The 10,862-nt window shown below is 47.0% G+C and overlaps 1 protein-coding gene across 1 annotated transcript; it reads right to left on the bottom strand.

The window, feature by feature from the left end:
• Window positions 1-791: 791 nt before the first annotated feature.
• On the bottom strand, window positions 792-10,457 carry UHMK1 (U2AF homology motif (UHM) kinase 1; the record flags this gene model as incomplete). The annotated part of the gene is made up of 7 exons (XM_009877764.1): window positions 792-1,017; window positions 1,474-1,562; window positions 2,531-2,629; window positions 5,698-5,774; window positions 6,677-6,771; window positions 7,163-7,354; window positions 10,095-10,457. Coding segments are annotated over 7 exons (1,062 nt in total), but the record flags the coding sequence as incomplete, so codon positions are not given.
• Window positions 10,458-10,862: the final 405 nt, after the last annotated feature.

The following is a 10,862-nucleotide window of genomic DNA, read 5'->3' as shown; positions in this document are numbered from 1 at the left end:
CATCAGTGCCAGCACAGGGTATATGCTAGAAAGACGACTCCAGATGACAGGGTTTTCACATCACCTCAGGCTACAAAGTGCTTACAGGTTGTGTCGGGACCGAGGCCGGCACTGCCCTGACAACACGTAACAACCATCAGTACCTGCCCAACCCAGGCATACAAGCAAGATCAGCTCACCGCAGGCAGTGTCACCCACACCTCACTGCCTAAGCCCAGCATGCCATCTGGGCCAGGTCAGACAGACGGCTTTTCTCGGGTCGCGACGCAGTGAGAGAGTAATGCTGTAGGCTCAGGAGATCTGATTTCACTGTGTCCCTCTGCCCTGATGTAAAGACTCTGAAAGTCCTCCTGGCCTGGTTTAGAGAGGATGGTGCTCCTGCTTCTTTATTTATTACAGATATCAACAAACAGCAGGGAAGCCTTCCTCCTCCTCTCCCACACTGGAGAAGAGCACATGTATTACAGGAAAGCTTAATCAAGAAATCCTTTCCCTAGAGCCAAGTCAAGTGCTAAGGCCAAGACTTTAAACGGTCTCACCTCAAATCACTTAAAAGCATTTGCCAAGATCTGCTTGGCCTCCCGGGCTCCCCAAGTCACCACTTCTGCCACCCGAGCACCCGCCGGGGCAAAGCCACACACCCAGTGTAAACGAGCAAGCACAACACACACACAAGCACGCGCTGAAAGCCATCCTGGCCTCCTCTGCACATCACAAAGCAGCAGTAAAGGTTTCAAAGCCCGGTTAAGTCCTTTGCATCTCTCCTTCACAGATGACTCACAAAGCAGGGCTAGGAAGCTCTTCTGTACATTCAACCGTAAAACACGTGAGGAAGAGGAGCAAGACAACTCTCCTGATTGTTGCTACTGCCTACAGCAAGTTTTGGTACAGATATCCTCTCTTATAGGCACTCAGTGGGTAAAACGTAGCCACAACAAACTTGCCATCAAAAATCTTTCCAGTCAGCATTTTTTGGGCAGCTTTGGAATCACCAGCATTTGCATATTCAACAAAGACCTGAAAGAGAGAGAGGAGAAATAGGACTTGCAGTGCAGCTTGCTACCCATCCCCTCCCACCCCAGCAAGTGGGGAAACAGTTCCCAAACAGATTCGTCCCCTTTATCCTTGGTTGAGCCCAGAGCAGTGGAGCTAAAAAGGGAAGGAGCTGCACCTCTGAACTGGAATTAGATCTCTTGAACCTCGTGTCTAAGAGCAGCATATTTGGTGGGGCTGGAGAAAGCACGATGATGCTCTACATATCCTCAACAACCTCATTTTCCCCTCTAAAGCTTTTTGGGGACCTCCCAGGTTAGGCAACCTTACATAACAAGGAAGGAACCTGTGCTGTCCTTCAAGACAACCAGCTATTTTTAGCACTGTCATCAGCCAGGAGATTGCCAGGAGCTGAGCAGCAGTCCTGCAGCACACAGAGTGTAGGTGGGAATACACAGTCCCTTCCCTCCATTCACTTACTTGGCCTTTACCAGGATTCTCCTTTGGAATAAGCAAGGAAACCACCGGTCCGTACTTCTGACACTCCTCCCTTATGTCTTCCAGGATATCTGAGAAAGGAAAGAGCTGGTTGCCTTTTGCTTTGCAAACTAGGATGAGCCAAGAAACAAACAAAGGCCAGATAAACACATTAAGAAGATTCAGTCAACAGAGAGTCTTTTCCTCTCAATTTAAAATAAACCACGGCAGAAGCTGACACCGTTTTACAGCTGCGTAACGTGACAAAGTGCCTGAACTGAGGCTCAGGAACACAGACCTGCAGGCAGTGAATCCCCAGCAGCAAGGTGTGGAGCACATGGACAGTGCTTTTCCTTGCACAGACAGCCTGACTTTCCAGTAGCTAAAACATCTGGGACTTGAGGATGCTGTTTTTGTGAATGTGTGTGTTACAGTGCCTGCAGGAGAACTAACGTAGCTGCCACAAACCCTTCTTTGTGTGAGCAAAACCCAACCTTTTAAACTCATATCCCTGGAGCTCTCTAGTTTTTGTTACTCATGTGGATTTGAGAACAAGCAGAAATGTAAATTTCACTGACAGACTTTGCCACCTATAGTCATATATAGTTATACACCATGTTTAGGTTTTTCTATGGTTTAAGAACTCCAACCAATTATCAGCTGAGATCTTGGAAAAGTTCATCAGCAAACTTCTAAGGATCTCTGCTACCGAGCTCCAGACTCCTGTGCATGTCCAGCAGAAGCTCAGATCCACAAACACATTATGAGGTCTGTGGGCATTTAACCAAGAAAATCAAAATAATTTTAATTTTTAAATTTTTTTTTAATCTGTGAGTCTTCAACAACTCACTATAAGCTCTGCTTTCCGTCTCAATCTCTTGGTCTTTTCTCTGTTGGTGCAGCTGACCCACTTGGTACCAAATCCCTGCTGAGCAGTTCTTTGTTTGCTGTTCTTGCGCCTATTAATTGCTCTTCTGCTTGCTCTCGCATCTCCAAAGCCAAACAAAACAGAGTCTGTAAGACAACACTGCTATATGGGAACTGCACGGCTTACACCAACCTTCATATTCTTCTTCACACTGCAGAGAAGCGTCGCTTAGAACATTTAGCAGCCTCAGCACAGGCGTGGGGAGCATCACCAAATCTTCAATATGGGGAGCTGTTTGACACCCACAGAATTAGAGAAAAGAAATCAAAGTCCAAAGGAGCAATAAAACAGGAAGTTGACTCAATACGAACTATCACACACAAGCACTTATTGTTCTTTGCAGTACAGTTTTGCTTCTCTCCACTTTTAAGTGGAGAGAAGCAAAACTGTAATCTTGCATTTAAAGCCTGCATTCTCCCCATTTCCAGCTTCACCGGTCTTCCAAAGGGTTCGGTGCACTCTGCAATTATTCTAAGGTCAGCACCTGGAATTGTTTTTAAAAGTACAAAGCCTGCAGGAATTAAAACTGGTCCTTTTCAGATTCAGAAACCGACGTGACTTCAAGAGCTGTGCTAGCTGAACAAACAAACTGCCCTGTGCGTATGGAGATGTGAAAAGATGAAAGAACTGCTTTGCAACCTGCCTCTCCTGTAACAGGCTGGCCAGCTTCTGTAACTCCAATTCTTAAGCTGTACCAACACTCAAGCCTTCTCTCTCGCTAGGATATCTTTCAGTTCCTCTCTAAACATCACGCAAACCTTATCCCCTTCAAAATCCAACTGCAACACACTGGTTTGAAGACCTTCGTATGATCTCGCAGTGGAAGTGGGAAAAACTACTTAGTTACTTAAAACAACGCAGTGGTGTAGAATTAGGCACGGTCACAAGGTGGGTAAGCAGCCACCCTGTGAAAGACTTTACAAGAGTGGAAATAAAGCCTGCTGCCATGGGCTGCTTGGCTCCAGAAAACAGGCAGCTCCAGGATGGCCTGCAACATGTAGCACGGATACTACTGTGGGAGAAGGAAACAGCCAAGGTGGACAGACTAATGGCAAACTACGTGAGTCACGCCTGAGAGGACACCGAGGCCTCTAGGAAGTCAAAGCAGCGGGGACAGCCTCACTTCTCCAGGGACAAAAGCTCAATTTGATGTTCCTGAAAGGAACTGGCAGGCCAGTCATTAACATCTGAGAGCCCAACTTGCAGTACCCAGGGAATGTTAACATCTTTATTTGTATTGGCAGCTACAGCAGCCAAACACAATAGCAGTTATCTCACAGCTCTCCCAGCTTGACAGTGGGAGAGGGGAGAGAAAAGGGAAGGAATGGCTCCAGCTCTCCAGTCTGAGCCTTCTGATTATGTTCACAAAGATAGCAGGCTATTACTTCTTTGGAAATACTCTTCCAAGCTGAGCAAAACAACCCATATGAGGGAGCTGACTTCTCTGCCAGGCACAGACAGAAGACACTTCCTAGTGCAAGAGGAGATGATAGGGAAGCACATACGCTACAAATCTCCTGTCTGACACAGAAGACTCCTTAGGAAAAGCTTAGAGGATGAAAGGCCTTATCAGTCTAAACGATGCCCAGACAGCGCTCAGGGACAGCCCTTCAAAGAAAGGTGCTGCGCTCAGATAACCAGGCACGTTCCAGCTCCAGATGAACCTCTGTGACCATTCTCCCACAGCACTGCTGGCAACCAAGAGACAACATGAGACGAGTGAGGAACCGAAAGAACATTTGGTCTTATATGCTGCCCCTTACATTCTAGTAAGTCTGTCCTTCATTTCACAGGTCTTTTTTTCAGAGAGGGAGATAACCAGCCCCTAGGACACAGAGCCACCTGGTCGTCCTGTAATCAAGTGACAAACGTATTTCTTGCAAGACCCTTCCGCCCTAGGAGGTACTTTCTGTCCTGCTCCTCTTCAAAGTGCCAGGTTGCACCAACGACACACTGACAACACAGAGACTGTAAGCAGCTCAGGAAAGAAGCTGATGAACTGGAAAGTCAAGACTTGTCTGTAAGTGACAGGGAAAGACAATTCTCAGCTGTCTTTGCTCTAAACAGAAAAACCGTGTCCAAGTGAAAGGCAATGACAGATCATTCTCTGACTTCCTAGGAAAGCAACAGTAAATGCTTCTTTGTGCAGACAAGCATATGTACAAGTCTGGCAGAGAAGAGAAACAGCAAACAGAACTAAGAAAAATTGAAGCCGTTACATAAACTTGTAGCACTAACCACAGAAGCACCTTCCTCAGTACAGTTAGAGGTCTGTGTGTTTAAATTCAGGTCAGAAAGCACTGCCAACGTACTATTCCCTCTGCTCTGAAGCAAGGTTCAGCCATGGAAGGTGGTTTTGATAACAACGGTCTCAGTTTCTGAGATGCAACAGAAGTCTGAAAACAGGAACAAGTCTGTTACCATTGCCTAATATATAGGTATGCCAGTACCTTGACGTGACCTCAAGAGGGAATACTTAATAAACTTCACTGCAAGGTACACCAAGCAGCTTAAGAAAAGCAGGACTACAATTCAAGGGAACATCTAGCCCAGCCAGAAGCTGGATGCCTGAAGCATTAATTTTTATTGCAGAAAAACTGGATGGATGCAGAGCTCTTCACTGGTGTTCTTGAAAGCAGGCAAGCTCTGAAGAATGCTAATGTGTTGATTCCGGAACAGAAAACAGGTAGGGACAGGAACCCAAACAGGGACAATCTCTTGCTGACAGCCTGCAACCTATATGACCCATCGCACAGGCACCAGAAGGGGCAGGCCAGTCACTGCAAAAGCAGACTTGCACCATGAGAACACACTGGGACTAGGTGACCTGTGCAGAGGAGGCAGCAGCAGACGTTACCACGAGCCACTGTCCTGGTCGCTTACATTGCTGGCCTCTGAACTGGGGAACACTTGCCGTAAGAAAAAACACCCACTCATCATAAACAGGGCTGCACTCCTCGAAAGTGCATTAATAGTCACAATATTAAGTAAACATCTTAGTTATTTCTGTGCCTTTAGATAAATAACGTTGCCGATACAGTCTTGGTCAGTTTGACCTGGGCAGAACTGAACGGGGAGTCCAACCAGTGAGAAGCGAGGGCAGTGCTGCAAGCACAAGCAGAGCACAGGCATCGCTCCGAGCCGCCTGCGGTAGCACCGCAGAGGTGCCGGTGAGCCCCGCAAAGAGCAGAGGAGCAGCAAGGAGGCCAGAACCAGAAAGGACACGATTCAACTGCACTCCATGTTGGTTCCAGTACATGCCGAGAAAGCCGTGAGCAGAGGCGACACGCACAGCTTACCAAAGGGAATGCTGAAGAACGGGCTGCATAAAGCCTTCTCAGCGGAGGCTCGCTTTCCTTGGTCACAATGAAGCATGCTGGAAGAGAAAAGACACCCTTATGCTCTTTGCACAGGACATTCCTGCATTGACAACCTACTCAGGCTGGAAGCAAATTCAGAGGAATAGCCTATCTTGGGCTTGTGAGAAGCACATCTTCCAACTCACAGCTGAAGCACACCAGAAGGATCTCCTGAAAGCATTTTGGGCACACGGTACAGTAAGCTTTCCTTCTTGACGTCTCCCGGAACCAAATGATGGAAGTTGCTCACTTAATAGTTCACAAGGAACATGGCACGTTCCAGCTCCACCTTCCTAAGCCATTTGACCCACGTCTCAGGCACACATGTGGTCTCCTAAAAGTGACTGTGCTCCAAGGAGCTCCCAGATCTTTCCACAAATGGGATTCAAAGCAGTTCATAGCCCAGGGCTTGCCTGGGAACATCCCCTACTTGGCTGTATCAGCAGCTCCTAATTCTGTTGCTGCCAAGTTGCATCCTCATTCACTCTGTAGTCATGGAGCAGTCAGAGGAGAGCAAAAACAATTCCCTCAGCAGACTTCTCAGTAGAGAGCCACTCAAGTGCATTTGAATCGAGAGCAGCACTGCTTGCCCCCCTCCCACACTTAGGACAACACTCCCCTAAAGCAGCAAAGGCTCCAGTTTTCCCCAAATATAACCTCATTGGCAGGAACTGCAGAGCACTGAAACAGCAAATGATGAACATCATGACCGATACTTGTTATGTGCTTACTCCAAAATCACAGGAGCTGAAGCATCTCTGCTAACACTTGCACTCGCTACTAGCAGAGTGGCAGGGAGATCTTATTTAAAGAAGAAAAACCACAAAAATCTTAGGTGTAGCTCTAAGTTACAAAGAGTAAGGTGTAGGACTTTACAAAGCGCATCTTTAAGCAACACGTAGTAAATACTATAAAATACCTTTTGATAAGATCTCTGAGGTGATAAGCTGGAATGGCTGAATTAACCACCCCTTCACTGGCAAATATGCGATCAATGATGGCAGAACTGTTTGTCTGGAAATAAAAAGAAACAGCGCTTAGGAAGGAAAAAAAAAAAAGGCAAGTGCAAAGCTTGCAGTATCATATCATTTTCTGAAGCAGATGCAGAGGGCTCTGGTACTGTGGTGCTTTGCAAGACATCTCCAATGCTCCAGCCTCACATGTTAAATCAGCAGGCCCACATCACGTGAAGTTTCTCCCATTTGCCTGTGTGAAAACTGGAAATATCTCGGCACGGGCAAATTTGCTGTTACTTTAAGGCTCTGGAACCTTAATCCTCAAGGCAATACAATCCTGGAAACACTCGCTAGTTGCCAGGTGCTACCTCACAAATCCAGGTTACAAAGAACAATCAGGAAGACTTGTTTGGTGCAAGCAAAAATGCCCACAGCAGCTCTCAACTCACCTTCCATTCCTGAGATTGGACTGTATGTTTCAGTTTCATTCCTGAGAACATTTCCAGTAAAACGATTCCCAGACTCCACAGATCCACAGCAGAGGTACACTCCGTCTCACTCTGGAGCCCTGCCTGTGCCAGGCAGTTCTGCAGTTCTGCCTCTGGAGCCCGATACCCGTCTGTTTGAATATATTTCACATCCTATGGAAGACCAAACACACAAAAAGTCAATTTTCCAGATTCAGGTTATCCACTCCATCCTTAAAACAGTTCACAGGGGCCCTTCCAAATGGGTCACCAAAATACTATTGCTAATTTGACAGAAAGCACTGTACAGTCAGTCATGTTACGTAGGCAGTTCAACTCACTACACAGTTGTGCTGAAACAACCAGGACTGTCTGGAAAGGAAAACATCTCCTAGCAAACCACCAGGCATCTCAACAGCACCTGGTCTCTCTGAAAGACAGCACTGCTGGAAGGAAGAGGCTGGATGTCACTGCAGACCAGCCCTCTAACCTCTCATAAATGCAAAAGATGCTACAAGTTTCAGAATAAGGGTCAAACACCCACAACATGCTCCCACGTCAGCTACACGAGAGCGCAAACAGCCCGGTCTGAATGGTGAGGAACAGTAACAACTGCCAAGTGCTGACGTTTTCTGGAACAAAATGTTAAAGGAACGAAGCAGGCACCTAATGCTCAGACAAGGAAATTATCGAAGGCACTTCCCACGCACCTCTTCCTTCACCCTCTCGCAGCCAGAAGCGCTGCAGCAATCAATACCCGCCCAGCTGCTGTGGCTGGTGGAGTAAAATAAAATGTCCAGAAGCTGCCTGCTTCCAAGAAAACAGGAAATTATAGAATCACACAAGTACTGGCTGGAGGGGCTGCTCCGATTGTCTTCAGTCCAGCCTCCTGCCAATTCCTGATCAATCAGCTGTGGCTTAATTTAGCTAAATCTTGTGTCTAAGGACAAACCACCCGCAGCAGTTTGTGTTAAGGACATAGGAGGGCTCATTTTAGACACACTGATGTGACTTCAAGGAAGAAGCCTATGCAAGCCTACTTCCAGGGTAAGGTGCAGGATCAGGAACTCTTATCAGGGGAATATATTCAAATTATCTTGTTCTCTGACTGAAAATGAAGTTTACAGAAGGCACTTTCAGGCAACGGAGCTCAAAAGTGTTTTATAAACTTAAAAAAAATTGCTCATCAGCGTCCCTCCTCCTATCAGCAAAGAGCAGAACCTCTAGTGTGGCAAAAGCAGCAGCTTAGCAGCCCCACCAAACAACATTTAGAGATAGAGAAAACATCGTGGTCAATGTCACCAGCAAAAAGAGGGAGACAGAATTTCACTCCTACCATATAAAGCTTTTTGAGAGATGTAACCTTGCACTGTGCACAGCCATTCTCTGTTAAACAGTAACAGCAGGAAAAGTTATGCAAGGATAGGCTCGGCAGAGTTGTCACAAATAAAAGTAGTATAATCTCGACTCAGATAAGGAAATCATGCACGAATGCTGCTGCCCAAGGCAGGGGTGGTGAGGAAAAGCCGATTCCCGGTGCACATTCAAAGTGGGTTCAGAAGGTTCACCCACAGAGTCAGAGTATTTCTGAGAATGGATAAGGCAACTCAGCCCAAAGAAAGCAGATTGGAAGGAAGCATAGAAATAAACAAAACACCTAATAAGTATTATGAGGCAACTAACAGAGCAAGAAGCAAAACACTGACATGAAGAAAAACCAAAATAAATCTGCATTAGACACAGGACACCAGGAGAATGTGTTTTGCTGACCGACAGCAACAGATTACCAGCACGAACCAGCATTCAGCCAAGAATGTGGGAGAACCAAAGACAACATGGAGAGGTTAAGAAGTACAAACAGCAAAACACAGTTCCTGTACCAAAGATTTCAGAGGACAGCCACGCACACAATCTGATATTCACAGATCTAGGTGGTGTACCATCAGTACCAGGTAAACCCGTAAAAAAAGTATCCAGATTTACAACCTCTAAATGAGTAAAGTGCATGGAGTAGGGACAAGAGAGAAAAATGCCTGCACAAAAAAAAATAAAAATAAAAAAAATAATCGCAGCTGATTTACTAGACATATTGTCCATCAAAGGCAAATTTGCTAAGAGGCTACCTGATAAAAAAGCTTTACTGACACTCCTCATAGGCGGTGACAGAGAGAGAGCGGTGAAAGGAAGCTCTATCAAGCCAACAGCAGAACTTCCTGAGGCTCTCTGCTTTCCACAGAAGAGCATAAAAAGGACAAGGACAAACTTACAAAAACCTAGTATCACCACAACCAAAAAGCAACATCATGAAGAGGGAGTGAAAATCCAGCAAACAGGAAAAGCAGAGCAGAACAGGCCAAAAGCTGTCTGTATCAGTAAAGAACAGACGCTGCCTGCCCACAGCCAGAGCAGGGGCTTTCATGAACACAACAGCACGGAAAAAAACCATCCAGACTTCCTGCAAAAGGGAAGCTGCCGAAGACAGGATGAAAGTAACACCAAGCACAGTGATGCTGCCAGAGATAAGGCGACTGACTGGGGAGACTGATGGTGAAGCCTGGATTCCTACTACAGACGGTAAGGGATGATAAAAGGAAATCCTACAGATCTGGGTGCTCCCACTCGTCTGACCACATGAAAACTAGCAAACTTTCCAGGAAGCTGAGACACCACTTTCCTCACTGCATCATTAACTTTGGAATTCGTGGTGATGTGTAGCACAAAGGCTACGACATCAAGAGAAACCAGAGACATGCAAGGAGAATGGGAACACGAGCTGTTTCGGAAGCCAGACCATGTTTTAGCCTTTTCCAGGAAACCCTCAGCACCAGCTCAGCTACTTCTCTGATCAGGTCACGTCGACTCCTCACGAGTCAGAAAGCATCACAGACTCACACAATTCAACACAGAGCCAAACCTGATTCCCCTCTTTGAAGCTAAGTCCAAAGTCAATGAGCTTAAAGCACTCCTCCTCTGCGCTCCACAGGATGTTGCGTGGCTTGAGGTCTGCGTGCACGTAGCCTTTGTGGTGCAGGAAAGCCAGGGCTTCGAGAACGTCTCGGGCGCAGTGCTGGATCATCCACATGGAGCAGCCCTGGTTGCTGGAGTGCAGCAGCAGCTCGGACACGCTGATGTCCAGCAGCTCCAGGAGGAGACAGCGAGACGGACCATTCGCAGAGTAGTGGTTGGTGAACACGCCGTACAGCGTCACTGCGGTGAGATACGTTGAGAGGCATTGGTAACGAGAAATTACACGGTCATCATGTTCCACTGCTCCCCACTACCACCCAGAAGACTGCAAAAACTGCAGGAGGCAGCTCATCTGTTTTACAAAGTGTGATGTTCAGAGAGCTGGCGAACCAGACTTCAAAGTGAAGCAGCAAGGGGAAGCCAGCCATGTCACCCCTCTGGGCTCTGGAGGACAGGCTGGGCGGCTCTGCTCAAGGGGCAGGGCTGGGCGTCCCGTCCCTGCGACACGGACAAGCAGGTCCCCATGGGTAAAACCGAGGTAGCACTGCTCTCTTCGGGACAACTGCCAATCCTTCCCTGTGTGTGTCTAAGTCTACATTACAGCATTAAAAAGCATTTCACAAAAAAAAAATCAGCACTGGGAGAACCTGGAGACTTCCAGCAGCCACCTCTGACGTGGAGACCTGCCCCTTCCCGAGGCTACTCCCACCCAGCC

The sequence above is a fragment of the Apaloderma vittatum genome, unplaced genomic scaffold, assembly GCF_000703405.1.
Source record: "Apaloderma vittatum isolate BGI_N311 unplaced genomic scaffold, ASM70340v1 scaffold26711, whole genome shotgun sequence".
Classification (NCBI taxonomy): Eukaryota; Metazoa; Chordata; class Aves; order Trogoniformes; family Trogonidae; genus Apaloderma; species Apaloderma vittatum.
Note: the sequence above shows the minus strand (reverse complement) of the source record. Positions and strands in the feature narration are given on the sequence as shown.